Source organism: Balaenoptera ricei, chromosome 13 (assembly GCF_028023285.1).
Source record: "Balaenoptera ricei isolate mBalRic1 chromosome 13, mBalRic1.hap2, whole genome shotgun sequence".
In the NCBI taxonomy this organism is placed as follows: domain Eukaryota; kingdom Metazoa; phylum Chordata; class Mammalia; order Artiodactyla; family Balaenopteridae; genus Balaenoptera; species Balaenoptera ricei.
In genome coordinates, this window is record NC_082651.1 from 976935 (window position 1) to 1000143 (window position 23209).

The following is a 23209-nucleotide window of genomic DNA, read 5'->3' on the forward strand; positions in this document are numbered from 1 at the left end:
AGGAGGGGTGAGTGTGGGAGCCTGGCCTCACCTCCACGTGCAGGAGGGGTGAGTGTGGGAGCGCAGCCTTACCTCCACGTACAGCAGGGGGAAGATCCCGATCTTGTCTCCCAGCATTCCCTCCGCCCAGTTGTCGTCCACTCTTCTGATTACAGTCAGGACTTCATCCTGGAATTGCCCCGTGCAGGCAAGCACAGGGACACGCACAAAAACAGAACCAAGAGATCGGTTAGTGTCATTGAAGCTAAGGAAAGACTCTAAGCGATGACTCATTCTGAGATCGGTCGTGAAAACCGTCCCTCCCCACATCTTCACCCAGGATCTCTCTTCCTCTCCCATATTGATTTTAGCGGCAAAGAGCCTCCAGGGGAAGTGTGTGGCAATTCACAATCTAGTGAGCACTTTAAAATTCACGTTCCTAATATTTGCTTATAAATAAAATGGTTTTCAGCAAATATAAATTCAACTAAGTATAAAACTTTCTATGTTCCTGCCTCCACCAAAGCACAAAAGATGACCCAATCCAACTCCATTTATTTAGAGTCGTGGAAGCTCTGAATAACCCTGTTAAATCCGTGTCGTGCCAGGCAAGTAGCAAGGACAGAGGCAGAAGGTGGGCAGACGCAGGAGGAAGGAGGGGCGTGAAGCAGGGACACAGGCGGGCGGTGAGGGAGGACTCGTCTGGTGCCCCCGGAGGCGCCACGAGCCGCGGGGACAGAAGACAAGGGCGGGGGAGAGGACGAGGAGCGAGGGGACGACCGGGCAGCAGCAAGCGTCGGGGGGCCATGCTGGTGCCGCACGGGGCGCAGTGGAACCGTCCACGGGCTGTCTGCCCAACCGCCCTCCACATCACAACTGCCTGCCTTTATCCCCCAGGACCTGCATGGACCCCAGAGGCCTGCCTGGCGCTGCAGTGCGCTCAGGAGCTGACCGCCAGAGCAGCCTTGTGGGTCCGGCTGGGTCTGAAAGCACGGCCTGCCTTACCAAGGGGCCTTCGACCCCTTCGTGTGAAGCAGTGATGTGGGGTGTGGGCCCCTGGGGTCAGAGGGACGTTCCAGGCCAATGGACTTCCTGACATCACCGGAGAAGCTGCTTCCCCACGAAAGGAGGGGCCGCACAGTTTGGGGAGTTTATCTGGGGCGAGGGGGGACGAGGTGATGGGCGCTGGACGTGCCTCCCAGAGGACATGGGGCGGGAAAGGCAAGGCCGGGAGTCTGTACTGGCAGGTCCCCATGCTCCCTTCCAAACCTCCCCCTCCTAGGGGTTCAGGGGACAGCGCAGGGGCAACCGCACCCCTCCTTCTCCAGGTCCTCACCCCAATTTCCCAGCTTAAACAAGTACCAAATAACAAGGGCTGTGTGACTTCAAAATATTTCTTTTCCCAATTGATACAGTCTAGAAAACGCAACAGACACTGAGGGAATCTAGGCTTTCCCACGTTTCGGGGTGGCTGGTTCTCCACGGCAGGGTGACACCGACAAGGGTTTCCTTGTAGTCAGTGCTCGGCCATCAAGGCGGCGGGCTTTCCTGATAAGCATTAGGGCCAAAGTGGCCGACTGGCTTGAGAAGGGATGAGCAGAGAGGGCACCTTGCTTATCTCTCATAAAGTTCATGACCAGGAGAGCCCTGTACCCATAATAAACTCCACTCAGACTCAGCCAAAGGGCGGCCCCCAAGATCTCGCCAACGGTGCAAAGGAAAAGGTAACTGAAGGCTTCCTACAAGCCAGAGCTTTTGCAAGAGCAAAATAAAACAAAAAAAGACATTTAATTTTGTAAAATTAAAAATTAAAAAGAAAAAATACCAGATTAATTTTGGTAAAAAATAAAATACCATAATATCTACACGGTTATTTGAGACTGGTCTAAAAATTAGAGCCATAGAAATAAAAGGAAAAAAATAGGAAGTATAAATATTGGGAAGAAAAATCATATGATTTTCTACCTAGAAAAATAGAGCAGTCGTTTAAAATTAGAATAAGTAAGAATTTGAGAAAGGCTGATAATTTTAAAATAAATACATGAAAATCATTGGGTTTCCCATCTACCAGCAATAACCAGTTAGAAATGTGATTAAAATTGGCTAATCATTAAAAAAACAAAGTTAATTCTCTAATTCGCTGTATATGCCAAAATTAATTCCCTAAGTATTAAAGATTTAAATGTTAGAAAAAAACCTTGAATAACCAAGAAGAAAATGTGAATAGATGTTTAATCTTGAGGTGGGGAATGGTCTTAAGAAGTAAATAACAGGGGCTTCCCTGGTGGCGCAGTGGTTGAGAATCTGCCTGCCAATGCAGGGGACACGGGTTCGAGCCCTGGTCTGGGAAGATTCCACATGCCACGGAGCAACTAGGTCCGTGAGCCACTACTACTGAGCCTGCACGTCTGGAGCCTGTGCTCCGCAACAAGAGAGGCCGCGATAGTGAGAGGCCCGCGCACTGCGATGAAGAGTGGCCCCCGCTCGCCGCAGCTAAAGAAAGCCCTTGCACAGAAACGAAAGACCTAACACAGCCAAAAATAAATAAATAAGTAAATAAAAACAAGCTCCTGCTTTAGAAAAAAAAAAAAGAAGTAAATAACAAAGATTTGGTTACAGAAAAATGAAATTCTCTATGCTAAGAACAGCAAGAACAAAACAAAAAGGGAAATACTCTAGAAAAATACTTGCAGGACAAACTGGAGACAAAGACCTAATATCCTTGCTACATAAGGACGTAAGAGACACAGCAGGAAAGAGAGACACATACTTTAAAAGAAAAACAGGCATTTTATGTCCAAATATCAAAAAGGAAAAGAAAAATTACTAGACATCCTAAAAGGCAAAGAACAGTTTGAAGAGACAGAGCAAGCATCAGAACCAGACTCAGATATGGCAGGAATGGTGGAATTATCAAACAGGGAATTTAAAACAACTATGCTAAGGGCTCTAATACATTAAGTAGACAGCATGAAAGAACAGGTAGGCAATGCAAACTGAGAGATGGTAAGTCCAAGAAAGAACCAAAAAGAAATGCTGGAGATCAAAACACTGTAACAGAAATAAAGAATGCCTTTTATAAGCTTATTAGTAGATTTAACAGCTGAAGAAAGAATCTCTGAGTTTAAGGATGTCTCAACAGAAACTTCCAAAACCGCAAAGCAAAGAGAACAAAGACTGAAAAAGAAAATAAACAAAAACCCAAAACAGAACAGAATATCCCGAAACGGCAGGATAACTACAAGAGGTGTAATATACACGTAACAGGAATATAGGAAGGAGAAGAAAAAAAGGAACAAAAGAAATATTTGACACAATAATGACTGAGAATTCTCTACCCTGAAAAATAACCCTTCAATAGTGAGAAAGAAATAAAGACTTTCTGAGACAAACAAAAATTGAGGGAATTTGTTGCCAGTAGACCTGCCTTGCAAGAAATATTAAAAGAAGTTCTTTAGAGAGAAGAAAAGGTACATAGGTCAAAACCTTGATTCTACATAAAGAAAGAACATTGGAGAAGGAATAAGTAAAGGAAAAATTAAAAAAAGTTTGTTCAAAATAATAATAGCAACAATGTATCTAATTACATATGCTTATGTACATACCATATATATGTATATCATATATATAGTGTGTGTGTATATATATATATACACTTATGTATGTTTATATATAAGTTAAATGAATAACAGCAATGACAAAAAGGACAGGAGGAAGGAATTAGGGTTATTTTGTGATTATAAGGTACCTGTACTACCTGTGAAACGGTACGGTGTTATCTGAATGTGGACCTGGATTAGTTGTAAATGCATATTGCAATCTCTAGGCCAACCACAAAAAAAGTTTTTTCAAGGTACAACTGATATGCTAAGACAGGAGAGAAAATGAAATCATTTAAATTGCCTAGTTAAAACTGCAAAAGGAAAAAAAAGGATGGAAAACAAAAAAGGAACAAAAGTCAAAGACAACAAATGGGGTAAATATTAATTCAACAATATCAATAATTACTTTGAATAGCAATAGTCTAAATGTACAAATTGAAAGACAGAGATTGTCAGGGTAGATCAAAAAAACAATACCCTACTATATGTTATGTACCAGAAGCCCATTTTAAATATAAAGATATATATAAATTAAAAGTAAAGAGATAAGGAAAGATATACCATGCTAACACTAATCAAAAGAAAGCAGGAGTAGCTATACTAATTTCAGGAAAAGCAAACTTCAAAGCAAGGAAAGTTATCAGGGATAAAAAGGGGCATTACATAATGATAAAGGTGTCAATTCTCCAGGAAGATAACAATCCTTAACATGCATGCACCTAACAACAGAGTGTCAAAACACGTGAAGCAAAAACTGATAGCGCTACAAGGAGAAACAGATGAATCCACTGTTACAGATTGGAGACTTCAATGCCCCACTATCAGAAATGAACAACCCAGCAAGCAGAAAATCAGTAAGGACCAAGCTGAACTCAACACCACCATCAATCAACTGGATATAATTGACATCTATAGACTACTTCATCCAGCAATGGCAAAATACACATTTTCTTTGAGGTCACATGAAACATTCACCAAGATGGATGACATTTTGGGCCATAAAACACACCTTAACAATGCTAAAAGAACAGAAACCATACAATGTCTGCTCTCAGACCACAGTGGAATTAAACTAGAAATCAATATCAGAAAGATAATTGGAAAATTCCAAAATACCTGGAATTAACACAATTCTAATAACATTTGGTTCAAAGAAGAAACATCAAGAGAAATCTTAAAATATTTTAAAACAAATGAAAATAAAAACACAATTCATCAAAATTTATGGGCTGCAGTGAAAGTAGTGTTTAAAGGTAAATTTATAACACTGAATGCATATATCAGGAAAGAAGAAAGATCTAAAATCAATAAACCAAGCTTCCACCATAGGAAACTAAAAGAGAAGAGCAAGTTAAATCCAAAGTAAACGGAAGAAAAGAAGAAATAAAAATTAGAGCAGAAATCAATGAAGTTGAAAACATGAAATCAATAGAAAAAAATCAACAAAGAGCTGCTATTTCAAAAGATCAATAAACTCAATTAGCTTCTAACCAGGATAACCAAGAAAAAAACAGAGGCAAAACAAATTACTAATATTAGTAATGAAAGAGGGGACATTACCACAGATCTCATGGGCATTAAAAGGATAATAAAGAAATATTATGAACAATTCTATACCCACAAATTTAATAAACGAAGTGGACCAATTTCTTTAAAGACGCAATCTGCCAAAACTCACACAAGAAGAAATAGACAATCTGAGTAGGCCTATATCTGTTAAAGAAATTGAATCAATAATTAATAAACTTCCAAAACAGAAAGCACCAGACCCAGATGGGTTCTGAATTCTACCAACATTTAAGGAAGAAATTATGCCAAATTCTCTAACAATTTATTTCAGAAGACAGAAGCAGGAGGGCTACTCTCTATCTCATTCTATGAGGCCAGAATTATACAAACTAGACAAAGACACAGTAGGCAAAGAAAACTAAATGTCTCTCATGAACATAGTTGCAAACATCCTCAATAAAATATTAGCAAGTTGAATGCAACAAAATATAAAAAGAACTATATAGCATGACCAACTAGGATTTATCCCAGATATGCAAGGCTGGTTTAACATTCAAAAATCAATTACTGTAATCCATCACCATCAACAGGCTAAAGAAGAAAAATCACATCCTCACATTAATAGATGCAGAAAAAGCATTTGACAAAATCAAACAATTCATGATTAAAAAAAAAAAAAAACCTCTCAGTAAGCTAGAAATAGAGTGAAGCTTCCTCCACTTGAAAAGAACGTTCACAAAACCCTTCAGCTAACATCATACTTAATGGTGAGAAATGTGACGCTTTTCCTAAGATCAGGAACAAGGCAAGGATGTCCCCTCTAACCACAGCCTTTCAATATCATAGTCAAAGTCTTAGCTAATGCAATTAAAACAACAAAGGGAAACAAAAGCTATACAGATTGGGAAGAAAGAAACACAACTGTCTTTGTTTGCAGATTACATGATTGTCTATGTAGAAAATCTGAAAGAATCAACAAAAAACTACAACCAATGAGCAATTATAGCAAGGTTTCAGAATATAAGATTAATATATGAAAGTTAAATATTTTTCTATATACTAGCAATGAACAAGGGGAATTTGACATTAAAAAATGTAATACTGTTTACATTAGCATGTAAAAAAATGAAACACTTAGGTATACATCTAACAAAATAAGTACAAGAGCTACATGAGGAATATTACAAAACTCTGGTGAAGAAAATCAAAGACGAACCAAGTAGAGAGATGTCTCACGTACATGGGTAGAAAGACCCGGTACTGTCACGATGTTCTTCTCAACTTCTAGATTCAATGCAATCCTGATAAAAATCTCAGCAAGCTTTTCTGTGGATGTTGACAAACTGATTCTAAACTTTATATGGAGACGCAAAAGACCCAGAGTAGCCAACGCAACACTGACAGAAAAGAACAAAGACTGACACTATCCGACTTCAAGACTTACTATAAAGCTACAGTACTGAAGACAGTGTGGGATTGGCGATAGGATATAAAAACAGATCAATGGAACATAATAGAGAGCCCAGAAATAGACCCACAGAAATGTAGTCAACTGATCTTTGATGAAGGAGCAAAGGCACTACAATGGAGCAAAGACAGTCTCTTCAACAAATGGTGCCAGAACAACTGGACATCCACATGTAAAAAAAAAATGAATCTAGACACACACCTAACACCCTTCACAAAAATTAAGTCAACATGAATCATAGATCTAAATGTAAAATGCAAAACTATACAACTCTTAGAAGATAGCACAGGAGAAAATCTAGATGACCTTGGGTTTGGTGATGACTTTTGGATACAGCATCAAAGACTGGTCCATGAAAGAAAGAACTGATAAGCTGGACTTCATTAAAATTAAAAATTTCTGCTCTGTGAAAGACGCTGTCAAGAGAATAAAAGGACAAGCCACAGACTCGTGAAAATATTTGCAAAAGACATATCTGATAAAGGACTATTATTCAAAATATACAAAGAACTCATAAAACTCAACAATAAGAAAACAAACAATTCGATTTAAAAATGGGCCAAATACCTTAACATACACCTCACTAAAGAAGACACACATATGGCAAATAAGCACATGAAAAGATGCTCCACATGGTATGTCATCAGGGAGATGCAAATTAAGACAACAATGAGGTAACACTACATTCTATTAGAACGGTCAAAATCCAGAACAATGACAGCACCAAATGCTGGTGAGGGTGTGAAGCAACAGGAACCCTCGTCACTGCTGGTGGGGATGCAGAATAGCGCAGCCACTTTGGAAGACAGTCGGTGGTTTCTTACAAACCTAAACATACTCTTACCATACAATCCAGCAATCACACTCCTTGGCATTTACCCGATGGAGTTAAAAACTTACATCCACACAAAAAACCTGCACATGGATGTTCATAGCAACTAAACTTGGAAGCAACAAGATGTCCTTTAGTAGGTTAACGGATAGATAAACCGTGGTCTATCCAGACAATGGAATATTATTCGGTGCTAAAAAGAAATGAGCTATCAAGCCATGAAAAGCCAGGGAGGAACCTTAAATGCATATGATTAAGTGAAAGAAGCCAGTCTGAAAAGGCTATATAGATTGTGCAATTCCAACTATATGACATTCTGGAAAAGGCAAAACTAACTATGGAGACAGTAAAAGGAACAGTGGTTGCCAGGAGTTGGGGGGAGGGAGGGCGGAACAGGTGGAGCACAAAGGTTTTTAGGGCGGTGAAACTGCTCTGTATACTACACACATGCATACGTATCATTACACATTTGCCCAAACCCACAGGATATGTAACCCCAAGGGTGAACAGTAATGTAAACTATGTGCTTTGGGGAATGCCAAGTGTCAGTGTGGGTTCAGCAGTTGTAACAATGTCCCACCTGGGGGGGTGTGGATAACAGGGCGGCTGCGCCTGCACGGGGGCGCGGGCATCGGGAAATCTTGTACCTTCTGCATGAACACAACACTGCTCTACAAACGGAGTCTATTTAAAAAAAATAGCTAAAAGTACCCCAGACTGATGAACGTGAACAGACTATAGCACTCACAAAATATAGGTGCAGTTCACACACGCACCGTCGAGAGGGAACAAAGTTGGACACGTGAGAAGGTTCTGCACGATCCGTTTATTGGAAGTTCAAGAACAGACATGCTCATCTAGAAGACACGGAGGGAAGCTGGGTGCCGGGGTGCTGGCACCCCACCATTTCCCCACTGGGTAGTGATTATAGGACATATTCTTTCCGACCACCAAGCTGCATAATTTTGATTAATACACTTGTCGGTACATTACACTATACTTAGATAAAAAGCTTGTTTTAAGGTCATAGTCTTTCCGGTGTGGACAAGCCACGGCACGTCCTGAATCCTGCCTGTGGCCCTGATGCACCTCTAAAGGGACGTCACATCCTGAGGAAGCCAACGCGAGGTGAAGAGTGTGAAGCACAGAAAACCAGAGAAGTGGGCACCAAGCCTGAGGGTGAGGAGGCCAGGAGGGGCTGCGCCTTCATCTCTGCACTGAGGATCCAGGCTCACTGCGGGCCACCCAGGAGGCTCCGGTGACTGAGAAGCAGACACAGCTCCAAGTAAGGGACAGCTGCCCCCAAAGGAGCCCCGCCTCTTAGGCCGGGGAGCTTGCCGTCACCCGAGGGCCACGAGGGGCCAAGCTACGCCTCCCCCAGCTCAGCAGCACCCCCCGGGCATCCCCTAGGTGCCCGGCACCAGGAGGAAAGCATCCCTCACCACGGAAAGCTCAGCACCCACTCGCAGGGCAAGTGCAGCAAAATCCCAGCGCAGTGCAGCACGTGGGTCCCGAATCCAGTCACATCAAACTGCTCCGGCGAGGCCGGGACATGAGCAGACGCAAATCTGGGCCGTGACCCGAGGACGTGGCAGGACCAGATGCTCCTCTTCAGCTCACGCAGTTTCGGGGGGGAGGCCGGGCTCTGCAGGGGGCAGCCACACCCAGAACACCAGCAAGTGACTAACTTCCCGAGGTCGCGGAGGACGGGTTCCCGCCGCTCTGCTCTGCCTCTAACCCAGCTCTCGCCAGGGACACAACCTCGGTGAGGAGTGCTGAGCACCGGGCAGCACCGCAGAGCCGCCAGCACCAAATGCCGTGGTCCTGCAGCCAACACCTTCTCCTGCCATCCACGCATGACCGGGAGAGCAATGCCTGGATCCCCGTCAGGCCTCGGATTTGCGGTCGTATCTCACAACCCCGGGGCCGGTGCTTTCACAAGGACAAGGACAGGGGAGGCACCTGCTCTGCGGCCTCTTGGGAACGCAGAGAACCCCCCCCCCAAACCCTAACTGCGTGAGACAGGGTGGGCCCGAGCCGCATGGCGCCCGCGTGCCACGGTCACGAGGGGCGGCCTGGCACGACGCCAGCTGAGCAGACGGACGAGCGGGGAGCTCTGCGCTGGGCCGTCGCCGTCCAGGCCCCCACACCCTTCCAGGCCGGGCCGCGGAGTTGGCGTTGCAGGATCTGCCGGCCGTACCGTGCCGTCTCTGCCTCGTGCTCAACTCTCCTGTTTCAGGAGGGAAGCAGCCAGAGACGTGGAGCGTGACGGGGCCTGGCTGAGGGCCAGTGAGACTGTGGACGGACAGTAGGCAGGCTGGCCTGCACCCCGGGTCCCCAGCGCTGCCCGGTGCGGAGGAGCAAAGTGCCTCTTCCGGACACCACAACACCCTGAGGGATGGCGGCGGGGCAGACAAGGTCTGGGCCAGTCTGGCAGCATCGAGGATTTTCTGGACAAAAGCTGCTTCCACGACATCATTTCACTTTCAGACGCACGACAACTTCACCTATAGGCTCCTCCGCAAGCGCTCCTCTCGCGGGTCAGGGGCCTTCCCTGTGCTGCCTCCCCGTCCCCCCGTTTCCAAGCTCTGAGGGACACCGAAGGCCAGGGCCCAGCGGCAGAGCTCCCTTGGAAGTGGGTGGCCTTGGGGTGGTCCCGCGCGACCCTGAACACAGAGTGGTCATGGGAGGAGTGGACCGCCTTCCCGCCCAGGCTCAGTGGGCAACGTACTTGCAAAGGAGTCGGGCACCACCTAAAGGGGCCTTAACTGCATTTCTGATTAACTCACCGAACTCCCCAGTGTTGGTACGTGATTCCTACAGGGGGGAAAGCCGAGCTGCAAACAGATGGGGCTGTTAGGAAGCCCAGGCCTGAGGCTTTCCCTCCCTGACCTGCCAGGAGGCTGGAGTCTCTGTCCCCCCTGAAGTCCCCAGACACCAAAGCGTGGCTGGCGGAGTGCACTGTCTTCAACACCAGGTCAAAGTTACGTCTCACACTCCGAAGGCCCGGCCCGAAATACCCGGAGAGTTCCCGCAGCGGCTCCTCTGGGGCCTGACAGCTTCCTAAACGCGCTGTGAGGCAGACCACATGCACAGAACCTGGACACGGGCCGGCTGCCCGCCCTCCCGGGGGCCTCCCTGCTCCTCCGCTCCTCTTACTTGCAAGTGGCTTCCAAGAGACACCGGAGGGGCAGACACCAGGATGGCCCTTCAGAAACGTGGCCACGCGGCCTGTCCGCTCAGCGCTGACGCCCACTCAGCCGGGCCACGGCCGCGGCCACCTCGCGCTGCCCCATCCCTGACAGTCCCTCACTGCCAGCCGCAGACTGAGCGCCGGTCACTCCGGTCCCAGAGAAAGGGGAAAATCCCAAAGGAAAGAGCTCACAAACCCCCTGCGCCTTCTGCCGCAGACGCAGCACAAGACTCCCCCCGATGGCTCCGGGGTCCCAGGGGAGGCTCTGAAGGGACCGGCTGCTGGGCTGTCCCCTCCTTCCTGGCGTGCACCGCAGCTTAGCTCCAGACGCTGCTGGGGGCTGGGAGGGCTCCTCCAACCCCGCCTGACGCCGAGAGAAGGGGCTGGGTGGGGACAGTCTTCAGAGCCCAACCTGCTCCGAGCCTCTGGGGGGGTCGGTCCCCTTAGGAAAGCCGCCTCCTTGGAGGAGCCCGCAGGCTGCTGCCCAGCTGGAGGGCGGGTCCGGGAGCCGCCCAGCCAGAGCAGAATGCAGCACTGCCTGCTCCCTCAGGCTCACTTGCTTTGGTCACTAGGTCCCCGAGACTTCCAGCCCGGGAAGCATCCCAACTGCCCCTCAGGGCAGAGGACATGCAGTGGGTCTGGGCTGCCCACGACGGGCACGGCGGCCTTGACAGGAGGGCTGAGGGGTTCCACACCCCCGGGCAACCCTCTCCAAGACGCAGCCACCGGGACAATACAGGTACAGGCGACCCGTCCGCAGAGTCTCAGCTCCAGGCGGCGGGGTTTGTGGAGGAGTCCCATCTCCCCCACCACGAGCATCCTGGGCCAACACAAAAAGTGATGCGCACCTGACAGAAGCAGGAAGCCAGCAAGGGTGGAAACCAGAACTGGTTGAGTGCCTATTTTGAGGTTGGTTCCCTAAATGCCTTTGTTCACTGAATCCTATCAACTCCATTTTATCATCAAAAAAGAGACTCAGAGGTGAAGTAAATGTCCCCAAATCACCATATAAAAGTAGAAGTGTCACAATTCAATCCCTGTCTCACTCTAGAGTCCAAACCTCAAATACATTTGATTTCTATCCACCTACGTCTGTCTCCCAATCAGAAGAACATAGTTTGGGATTAATGCTAGGTTCATTCACAAAGGAGAGAATCCCCACATCGGGGACGGACGATTAAACACTCAGCAGTGTAAGAGGATCATGTGGAAGGATATTGTGGTGACACCAGCAGGAGGGAAGTCTGCCCAAGTCAGGACAGCCGGTGGTGTTTTAAAAGGGCTTTGCTGGGCTTCCCTGGTGGCGCAGTGGTTGAGAATCTGCCTGCCAGTGCAGGGGACGCGGGTTCGAGCCCTGGTCTGGGAAGATCCCACATGCCGCCGAGCAACTGGGCCCATGAGCCACAATTACTGAGCCTGCGCGTCTGGAGCCTGTGCTCCGCAACAAGAGAGGCCGCGACAGTGAGTGGCCCCCGCTTGCCACAACTAGAGAAAGCCCTCATACAGAAACGAACACCCAACACAGCCATAAATTTAAAAAAATAAATAAATAAAAAACAACTGTAAAAGGGCTTTGCCAACTGAAAGCATCCCTCCGGCCGTGCAGGGTTGGGCAGGTGGGAGGGTGTGAGATGGGGACCAGCAGAGAGCTGTCGCCGTGTCCACGGGTGCTGTGGTCTCTCCGAGGGGCCGGCGTAGTGATGGCGGGTCTCCAGTCTCCGCTGCAGGGCAGGTGCAGATGGCTCTGAGATGAGACACACGTGGGCTCCTAAGGCCACAGGGCTGAGGCCACACAGGTGATCCCAAGTGCAAGGTCCCTGCACCCAGCAGCCCCTGACCCCAGCCCCTCCCCGTCACGTGGAAGGCACTGCACACGCAGGCCTCCGGGGACAGCTGGGAGCCACCGGCTGACAGAGCAGGGACGCTGCACTGGCTCCTTTTGTCTTTTTACCCGCACATGCCCAGCTTTTTGGAGTGGGACTGCTAAGAAGTTATAAATTGTGCTTTTCATAGCTGCTTTACAAGAAATAATTATCCATTCTCTTCTTCAATGAAACAAAGGCTTTGGTTTTAGAATGACTTTAATTAATGCAATTTTAACAGGACTGTTCAGAAGCTGACACCAAGGTAAAAACCTTGCTTTGATGCACACGCTTCAAGCCTTTTTAAACCTCATCGATCCCATCACAGTGAAGGTTTTTAAAGGTAAGTTAGCACCCTCCATGGGCTTTAGACACCCCTGCTTTCCTTGCTGAGTCCAGAAGGGAACATATCCAAACAACAAAACATTCCCTGGAGGCAAAACCAAGCTGGCCCGGACCATGTGGTCACTTCAGGTGACGCAACGGAGGCTGTTAGAACCAGCATTCCAGGCAGGTGGAGGGAATCCCTCAGGCTGCCATGTGGGGCGGCGGGGATGCGGAGGCGGGAGGCGTCTGGAGAGGAGAGATGAGAAAGAACAGGTGCTTGGGCGAGGGGGCTGCGCCCTAACCTAAGGCGGGGGGGTGGAGTGGGCGCTGGTGAAACGCTTGTGTGAACACAGTGGGGAACACACGGGGGAGTCAAAGGACGGTCTTCACTGGGAATCACACCCAGGGGCCTCCAGCCCTCCAGGTTAATCCACAGACTGAGAGAAAGCAAGCCCTGGAAGAGCAGCCTGAGGGATGCGTGGCCCAGCAGCTCCCACACCTCCGCTCCCCAAAACGGGCTCAAAGGTCAGGTCCCGGGGAGCCCTGAGGACCGGCCCCCTCGACAGCGCTGCCCGCACAGCTCAGGGCGCCGGGACCGCACCCCCACCGGGACGCAAGGTGGCAGCAGCGCCCACCACAGGACGAGTCTCAGAGAGCCATCCCGAGTTCTCACTGTTCCCACGAGGGCGGCTTTCATGTTTCTTTTGAAATACCGAACACTGACCGCCTCCTGATCGACACCCCGCACACCGCCTGGGTGACTCGCACAGCCCGTCACTCTCAGAAGCTGTCCCTGCCATTCCTGCCTCTCCCACCCGAAGTCAGGCTCCCCGGATACAGCACAGCTCCCGGTGGGATAAGCAGGCAGGTGCCCCTCTGCCCCCTGTCCAGTGGGCTCTGGTCTTCGCCCTGGAGTCGAGAGTCCCAGCCGAGGCCCGCACGCGGAGCCGGAGGCCTTCACCAGAGACGCTGGCTGCTCCGGCTCTGCATGTGTCCGCTGGGTGAGCCTCCCGCCACCAAGGCTGTGGGCGGGGCCCTGTGTCTGTCCCTGTCCCTGTCAGCCCCTAACGGGTCTGTCTCCTTCAAGGCCTCGATCGACCCTGGGGGTGGCTGGGTCCCTGCTCTTGATCTTGAGTGAGAGCACAGAGCACCAGGGCCCAGGGTCTCTCTCAGGGTGGGCTGGGCAGAGGGGCGAGCGCGAGGGGCTCTGTCCGCCTGGCCCCACACTCTGCAGCCTGCGTTCCAGCCTCAGGAGGAGAGGGAGCGAGGGAGGGGGAGGCCTGACCCTGCGTCCAGGGAACCTGCAGGGCCAGATGACAGCTGGAATTAGCATCAGAACACCTTGATTGAAGGAAGACGGGAAGAGTGGAATCCCTGAATGAAAACAGATCATTCGTCGTCAGGCTGAACAATGGAACAAGACATAAATAGCAGCTGCAACAGCCTGCACAGAACAGGCCAATTGTGCTCAAAATGGAGCGCAGGTACTCACAGCCCTGCGGACAGCTTGGCACCACAGCCAAGCTCTGCTCTGAGCAGAGGAGAGAATCACAGTGAGCTGGACGTGCACTCCAAGGTCAAGATCTGAGCTGGAACCCAGTTCTGTGCTGACAACCGCGTGTGCAGAGAGACTGACAGAGACACAGGACACGAGGACGGAGGAGGGCCAGGCCCGTGCCAGCCTCGGGCAAGCGACGCAGCCTCTCAGCGCTGTGCTCCGACCAAAGCCACCGCGCCGGCCAGGCACGGTAATAACCACTTGCATGAGTTCTCTCACAACAGGAGATCCTGAGGGGAACTCGGAACTAACAAGCTAACGCCGCCGGAAGGATTTGGGAGGGGTCGAAGGAGGGAGGGGACGCCAGCCCAGAATAAGCTCTGCCAACCTCCCAGAAACCCTCACGCTGGAATCCATCTTGGATGAGAGATGTGTGTGCCACCAGGAAGGGCCCTGAGTCAGACCAGATACAGGCTGAGAAAGATGACCAGCCAAAGACAGCCCGGGAACAAACCCGATCACCGTGGAGCCCGAGACTGCGAGCCGCGTGGCTGAGCAGTCCTCCTGGGTTCCCTGACCTGCTGCTCTCCTCCAGGGCGCCCCTTCCCCATGAAGTCTCCTGCTTCGTCAGCATGTGTGTCTCCTCGGACAGTTCATTTCCGAGTGTTACACAGGAGCCCACTCTCGGGCCCTGGAAGGGGTCCCCCTTCCTACAACAGCTTCAACATCGGGAAGACAGGCTCCCACGTCTCCCCGGGGACCCTGGCGGGCAGTCATGAAGGTAATTAATCAATCGATGACGTAACTCGTTACTGCCATCGGGGAGAAGCAGGTGTTCCAGAGTTCCAGGCGCCCCTGCCCTCCCAGCCCTGGAGTGGGAGGAGGTGAGGAAGCCAGGAAGGAGGCACGTTCACGAGGCCTGAGGCTGCCACCTCTGTCCTCCACACTGCACCCCCGAGGCCGGCAGGCCAGAAACCAGGCCCCTCCACATCTCACCCGCACCCCAGGACGAGTGCACGGGAAATACTACTGGTTTGTCTAAGCGGGTCCCGTGGCCTCACTGGCCACCTCAAGTGGCCCAAGCACACGCATCCACCTCCTGTGGACCTCCTGTGCTCTCCAAGAGGGCGTGACGGGCTGGCCTCTGGGCCCAGCTCCCACTCCCAGGACCCGACAGGGGGTCTCTGCCACAGTCTCCCCAGCAAGCCCCTTCCCAGGGCCTGTGAGCCCTGGGCACACAGTGACTCCGGCAACGAGGGTCCTGCTCCCGTAACCTGCAGGCGCCTGTCGGGCTGGGTGCCTGCTCCTTCCACCCGGCAGACCCTCAGCAAGGAGAAACCACTGCTCTCCCCACGGGGAGGCACAGGAGGGCCGGGATTCCTGCTGGCCAAGTGCCATGCCCAGGTTCCCTGTGGGGGCTGCGGTGGGAGGCCGGCGCGCTGGAACCCACTTACCTTGCTGAAGGTCAGGCAGTCCTTGTCCTGGTCTCTGTCCTTCATCTCGAAATCATAGAGTGCTTTGCCCTGGGGCGGGGCCTGGGGCAGGGGTCGCACGCCCTGGACGTAGCTGGCGGGCAGGAGGCCGTGGTACCAGCGCTCGTCCACCCGGTGCCGCAAGACCATGACGTCCCCCTCGCTGAACCTGAGGTCCCCGGGCTCCTTCCCCTCGCAGCTGTGCAGGGCTTTGCTGGGGGACGGCTGGGGAAGGCTCTGGAAGCAGAACACAGCGGTTACTCAGCAGCTGCCCACCCGGCCCGCCTGGCACCTGGCCTGAGGGGCCCCCAAGTCTGAAAGCCCAGGTTGGGGAGATACCTCAAAGGAGCAGCCCCCCATTCCAGGAACACGGGGCCAGGCCCTGCGGGACAGGGGGTCTGCAGAGGGTCCCGCGACAGGCCCCAGACCTCCACGCGGGCTGCCACACTCCGCAATGGAAGGACGCCGAGGAGGGCGCTGGGAGACCTTCATCCGAGGCGCAGAGAGAGATGGGACCCCTCGCCGGAAGGAAACGCAATCCCCCCGCCCGGGCTCTGGCTCCAGATACCCTGGGTGCTATTTCTATCCGCCAGATTTCCAACAACTACCATCCCACAGCGTCCCTTCCCTGAACCTCCACGGCAACTCAGAACGTGCGTCCAGGGGCTTTTCGAGCGGAGGAGACAGACTTGCAGGACCGTGCTGCACCCTCCCATGTCACTGCCTCACAGCCAGGGGCAGGGGCTCGAGGTCCACAAGGGACCCCCAGGGCTGGGAGCTGTAACGAGGGGTTCCGGCCGTCACGGACCCCTGCCCCCCGCCCGCCATGGCTCCCAGCTTCCTGAGGCCACGGCAGCCTCGTCCACAAGTACAATTTCAAGAGCCTGAGACAGGATCCTCTTCAGGTCATGGGATGCTCCCACCCTCCTGTCAAAGGTCAGCCAACCCACCCACCTGTCTGACCTGCCATCTGGCCACAAGCAGAGCCCTGGGCTCCCTGCTCTTCAGCAACGGGGGGTCCGGGTTGCTCTCCCCCTTCTCTGCAGCAGCCAAGTTCCGCTCAGCTGAGCAGCCTCGCCAAAGGTAAGCTGCCCGCCAGGAAAAGCACACGGAGCCTCACCTCGTCCCTGTGTCCACACCCAACAGCTCCCCAGCAGAGGCCGTGTTTCCTCCCCAGGGCTGCCCGGCCAGGATCCCTTTGCTGCTTGAATCCACCTACACCGAGGCACGAAGCCCGAAGCCGCTGCATACAAGAGGCTCTCTGAGGAGACGCGACAGCGCGCAGGCCAGTCTCCGCGCTGACGCCTCCGCAACACCCGGGACGGCAGTGGAGAGAGGACCTGCGGCAGAGGGACGCTCGGCCACCACCAGCCAGGGCCACAGCAGCACCACAGGGCTTTCCTGGAAGAACCCAAGGGGGAAAAGCCACAGCCAGCTCTGTGCTGGGGCACGACGGGCGAGCTCAGGGAGAGCCATGGCCGGGAGAGAAAGGCAGCCACGCGACTCCACGGCCAGGGGGCAGCGAGCCCTGCCGTTGGCGCTCCATCAGGACACTCGGTCCCCCCCACCGCCCCCCATCTGGCAACACCTGGAGACATTTCTGGTTGTCATACTGGGAGGTAGGTGCTCAGGATGGGCCCACCCAGAGCTCCTGGCTGAGTGTCCGTCCGAACCCCGCCCCGCCCCTGAGGTTAAATTTCCCAAAAGAAAGGCGCTTCCTCGTCCTACGTGAACTTTCAGTCCTTCACAACTAGAAGCCTTTGTTTTCGCAGTGGGCGTGTTTCACCGGTGACCCTGGAGAAGCTGGGACACCCATCAAGGTGAGAGGTGTCGGGGGACCTCCTGCCGCCCTGGAGCGTGGGCTCGGCGAGCGCACACCCCCCATCCTTTCACATCCCCCCCCACAAGGGCCACGCTCGAGAGCTGCTCTCTCACAGCCACTGATGGAGGCCAGCTGGGAATCCTCCCCACCGGGGAATAAATGAGAGCAGAAGGGCCGGACCCACCCTCTCCGCCTGCGGGCCCTGCGCCCGCCACGCCCTCCCACGCCCCCCCACGCCGTCCCGTGCAGGGGACGCTGAACTTCCCCTCGGGCCTGCGCACCACCCTACCAGCCCCGATACAGAGGCCGCGGGCATGCACGGAGGGTCAGCGGAGGGGCACCGAGGTGCCGCCCCGGCTCCGGCCCGTGTGGCCCGCACTCCGGATGTTCAGGGGGGGCTTTGTCCTCCGCCGATTCTGCAGAGCGGGCACGGCCCCCCGAGCCGGTCTGCGTGCGGGCCCCGGCCTCCCTCTACCAGCCTCTAGGCTGGCTGTGACCTCAAAGATCTGCGCTTCCAACTTCCCTCCCACGAGGTGACTCGGGTCAACCCAACTGCAGGCTCCACACCCCTGCCTGGCCCTGCGCGCCTCACCCCCGCCGCTGAGGGCGCGCTTCTGCTGCCCCCGCGCCCGCCTTTCCCTCAGCCGCAAGCGCGGCTGCCCCCGCCGCCGAGGGCCCTCCGGGGACCCGCGCGCCCCGCTTCCACCCCACCGCCCGGCCCTCCCCTCTCCTGCCTCGTACCTGGGCCCCGCGCTCTCCCCCTCCTGGGGTCCGCAGGGCGCCCTCCGCCCACCGTGGTGCCCCCGCTAAACCAGGGGCTCCGGAACAGGCCGCAGCGCTTGCCCGGCCGCCCCGGGCGCTCCTGAGACACGCTGAGGAGAGGCGGGTGAGAGAGCGGCCAACGACAGATGTGTCCTGGCAACCGCTGGGAGCCGCGCGCCTTTGGATCTGGGAAACGCCGGGCCGAGCCTGGGGTGAGCGGAGGAGAGGCGCCAGTCCCCTCCCGGGCAGGGGCAGGAGCGGGCCTCTGCCTCAGCCTCAGGCAGCCGCCCTGACCCCGAGGTCAGAGCGCGGGCCCGGGAGCCAGCAGGCAACCTCACCGGCTCCGGCCGGCCTGCTGAGGCAACCACGCCCCGCCTGCTCCCGCCGGCCAACCAGGAGGCCGCGAGAGAGCGAGGAGGCGGGAGCAGGACGGGCAGCGCGGGAGACACCCCTCACTAACCCCCGCCCCAGACCGCCGAGACCAGGGGGCGGAAGCCTCTCTCAGACTCGGGCTGCGCTCCTGGGAGGGAAGAATAAGAGACGCCGCTAGAGGGGCAGCTGCCCCTGGACCGACCTCCCAGCCCGGCACTGCTCAGAGCCGGTGGCTCTCGGCACCTCCGGCCTCTCAACTTCAGAGACCTTGATGACGTGAGCTGATGAGTCCCCGATGAGGGCCCAGGGCAGGCGGACGCTCTGACAGGGGAAGACTGCACAGACGTCGCGGCAGCAGCCAGAGGAGCCCTGAGCGCAGCCCCTGGCCCAGGCCGGGGACGTCCACGGGCTCTCTGCAGCCGGTCCCTCTAAGGCCTCCCCGCGCACTCCCCTCGGAGGAACCGCGAGTCCAACACTGCCGTGGAGCCCCCCTCTGGAGGCTTGAGACGTTCAGGAAACAAAATACAATAAAAGGGAAATGAAAGGGAAACGCAACTGGGATGCCTACAGGATAATTAACACAGCCACCCCGTGGGGCGTTCGTGATAATTAAGACAGATGCCGTCAATCTCACGGCTCCCGACTCGGACGTGGAGGAGCTACGGGATCTCACGCGTGCACAGCAGCCCCAGCTCTGTCTTTCACTGGGATCGACGTGTAGGCGGGCTTTACAGACGCCCTGCTTGCACCAGGCTGCCCACGAGGCTCCCGAGGGGGCTGCCCGTGACCGGGTCTCACTGCCCAACCCCCCAGCAAGTTGGGGGGAAGAGTGTGGACAAGGAACTCACTCAGCCTTCAGACCCTAAGGACGCACCGGTTCTCCTCCCACGCTGCTCCCCGGGCGGCACGTGTTACCAGTGGAGGCCCCGGGACTATCTGCCCCCAGGACAGATACCACGTGCTTTCGTTTGCTGTTGCATCCCTGACCCTGGCCTGGTACAGATCACATGCTCAAAACACCTACCGAACGGATAACCCTGTGGGCTGCCAAGCCAATCCCCAGACTAGGGCCTGGCTGAGGGCCTCGGGCTGGAAGGACTTTTCCCAGGATGGGAGATCCAGGATCCATGCAGCTCTAAATCCTGTTGTTAACACCGGCCGGGCCCAGAGGACCCGAGGAAATCCCAGTGATCATTCAAAGAGGAGCCAGGCTGAGCGAAGGCTTGGAGATGGAGACCCAGGGCCTGGCCTCCTGGGGGAGACACAGCCGGGTGAGGTCCCTGGAGCGTGAGCGGGCCGCAGGGGGAGAGCGCCCAGCCCCAACCAACCAAGCGTCATGGGATCTGAGAAGGCAGCAGAGACAGCCAGTTGTCCCCCGGGTCCACCTGATCCTCCTGTCAGGGAGAACGTTCCAAGTTTCAAGTGGGGCCAAGCTCACCAGCTAAGAACCTTACCTCCCAGCCTTGCTCGCAAGGAGCCTTGGCCACACGTCAAAATTCCAGTCAATGGAGGCAAGCGAGAGGGACTTGTGCCAATTCTGGGCTGTGTTGTGTTTGGTAATGACATTTTTTTGAGTCTTTATCGAATTTGTTACAACATTGCTTCTCCTTTTTTTTATGTTTTGGTTTTCTGGCTGCGAGGCATGTGGGAGCTTAGCTCCCCGACCAGGGATCGAACCCGAACCCCTCGCGTTGGAAGGTGAAGTCCCAACCACTGGACACCAGGGAAGTCCCCTGTAATGCCATTTAGAAGGAAATTCCAATTCCTGTCCCTCCGCTCCTGTGGCTTGAACAGCATGGTGGGGGTGGGCGGGGGCAGCTTTCCCCGCCAAGATTACACTCCAAGCAAAGGAGGGACGGCCCCGGGTCCTCAGATGACGCTGGGGAGCAGAGCCTGGATGTCACGGGGAAAAAAGGAAACTTCATCCTGATTGAGCCGCCATGTTTTGGGATCTTCTCATCAGCAGCTTAGCGTGTATCCTGGCTAATCCGAGGGATCCGAGATGCGATTTACGATTTCTATGCTCATAAGCAGTTTCAAGCCAAAGCGTTTACTCTGACATCGCCGTGGAGGTTGTCCCATGTATACTTTCCTTCTAACACAGATGCTCTCAGATTTACAATTACCTGAAAAGGCACGTGTTAATAATGTATTTAACCAGAACATCCCTGTTTGTCTCCCAGTTTACAAATTTCACCTGTAATGAAGCTGTCACTATATCACACTCCAGCTTGGAGGTCCCTGGGTTTCACCTTTATCGTTGGTTAAATTTTGAGTTCCTTCTTCCCTTTTTCTTATTAAAAGCTACCCTTGGATCCTGGCTCTTTCTTAGATCCTTTCGTGCTGTTGGTTTCTTCCTTCCTTGTGTTTGGACGCTCGCTTCTCCGAGAATTTATGGAACAGCACACTGCACCAGGTCCCGCACCAGGCTCTGTGCTGCAGGGAGTAAAACATCCCCCACCCAGAAGGTCACGGAAACATGCGACTGAGACAAGTGCACAATGTGTCCCCACGCAGGTTGGCGGAGGGCCCACCAAGGGCTGCCCTGTGATGTGACCTTGAGGGCAGAAGCTGCCTTTAGCTGAGTTTCATGTTTCAACGAGATTAAGGAGGCTTAAAGAGCCAACGTACCTTTCTTTTTCTTCTTCACCTTTTTTCTTCCTGTTCCCAGACTCGGGCAAAGGCTGTCTCTCAAGTGTCTGCTCCACTCTCTCGGGGGCAGATTCCCCCATGTTCTGCTGGAAGGTGGTGAACTGTCAGGGGAGGTGGGATCCGAGGGGGACCCCTGGGCCTGGCGGAGGCGCCCCGCGGCTACGGGCATGAACGGGGCTGTACGGGCAGAGCCACCGCTGCGCCAGGTCAGGGGTGCGGCTCGCGCGAGCTCTGCTCCAGTGAGCTGATACAACCCGATAACAAAACCATCCTGTCGTAAGAAGAAAAAAGCCTCTTCGAATGGCACCCTCCTCTTCGCAGAATTTATGCTTCAGCACTCAATTCACCCTTCCGAGGGCGCGAAGCCCGTGTCTAAGCCACTGTGGAAGTCCGGCTGGAAAGAGAAAAGGGCTCAAAACCCAGTCCCGCGGAGACGCAGGTCGCAGTGAAGGGGGAGAGCGACTCGGGACCGCCCTTAGAAAACGCAGCTCCTGACAGAAGTGGCTCCGTTTCCATTTGGGGGGATGTTTACGGCCCACATTCGTGGAGATGCTGGGAGTGAAGGTAACTGTGCCGGACAGCGGGGGCACTCACACTGGACAGTCCGCACGTGGCCGGGCTCGGGCTCACGCTGACGAGGGTCCACGGGGACACTGCTGGCGGGGCCACGGTCGCCTTCATTCCGTGACACGAAAAGGTCCACCACTCAGTGCGCGCCCTTAGGGCCCGGCCCGATCCCAAGTCCACTGAGGCCCGCGGGCGTCAAAGTGCCGGCAGCTCCCGACAACACGGCTGTGTCCCTGGGCACCGGCTTTTCAAAGTTCCCAGAGACCGGAGAACGCCTACCGCATTGTGGCCGACACGGCTTCACAACGCTCTGTGTCGACTGCAAGCTCCCTGTTTCTGGTCTGTCTTGGGTGGCAATCTCCGCGTTTCCGGTCTGCGTCTGCAGCAATCTCCCCGTTTCCGGTCTGTCTTGGCGGTGGTGGCCGCTTTCCGGTCTGTGTCCGCCGCAGTCTCCGCGTTTCCGGTCAGTGTGCGCGCTGGTGGAGTCGCAGCGGGAGAAGCCTCCCAGGCGCCCTCGTGCCCCAGTCTCTGGGGCGGGAGGAGGGGCGGCCTCAGATCCTGGCGGCCGGGGCAGTCGGGGCTCAGCTCCTCCCCACGAGGGCCCCTCGGAGCCTCCACACGGAGGAGCGCGGAGATGTCCCTGAGTGGCCTGACGGCGGGCGCCTGCCTGCGCTCCCGCCCCCCGACCAAGGGGATGGCGCATCGGCTCCATGAAGAGGCGCCTGGTGTCGCGTGGGCGCCAGCCGGAGGGCGGAGGAGACACGCAGATCCAGGAGCGGCGCAAGGCAGGCCGCCCACGCGGGAAGCGAGGCAGAGACGGGCGAGGCGGAGACGGGCGGGGCGGGCTGGGTTCGCTCCAGCCTCGAGGACCCGGTCCCCGAAGTGCACCGGACGGACCCTGCTCCCCCACCCCTCGCGGGATGACCCAACCCAGGACGACCTCCAAGCCGGCCCTGTGTTGGTGTTACATTCCCGCGCGGGAGCGCCGACAGCCTGGTTCCTCGCCCAGGAGCCCCTGCTCCCCACGCACCGTCGTCACAGGTCCCGGCGGCAGACCCTGGGCCGGTGCTGGGCTTTGCTTCCCACCCACCCGCATGGGGAGGGGTGCTCTGTAACGCCCGGTTCACAACGAAAATCACAGTTCTTCTGACAAGTACGGAAGGGTGAGGTAGAAGGTCAAGGGGAGCAGCAGCCAGCTTCAGAGCCCGAGTCTCCCCTCATCCCGGGGCAGCAGGGCGCCCAGCCACGTGCGGAGCAGGCTCTCCGCTCAGCCCTGGCTCACCCACCAGAGG

General features: G+C 54.4%; 1 protein-coding gene across 3 annotated transcripts in view; it reads right to left on the minus strand.

Moving 5' to 3' along the window:
* Positions 1 to 23209, minus strand: part of SH3RF3 (SH3 domain containing ring finger 3) — a 216430-nt gene that overhangs the window by 99459 nt on the left and 93762 nt on the right. For 2 of the 3 annotated variants that reach the window (XM_059942575.1, XM_059942576.1), the window contains exons 2-3: positions 15725 to 15979; positions 73 to 168 (exon numbers count right to left, since the gene is read on the minus strand). In XM_059942575.1, the coding sequence (XP_059798558.1) occupies positions 73 to 168; positions 15725 to 15979 (351 nt within the window). Of the gene's footprint in view, positions 1 to 72; positions 169 to 15724; positions 15980 to 16862; positions 17083 to 18305; positions 18387 to 23209 lie in introns of those variants that run through there. The other variant, XM_059942577.1, reaches the window with a different exon arrangement.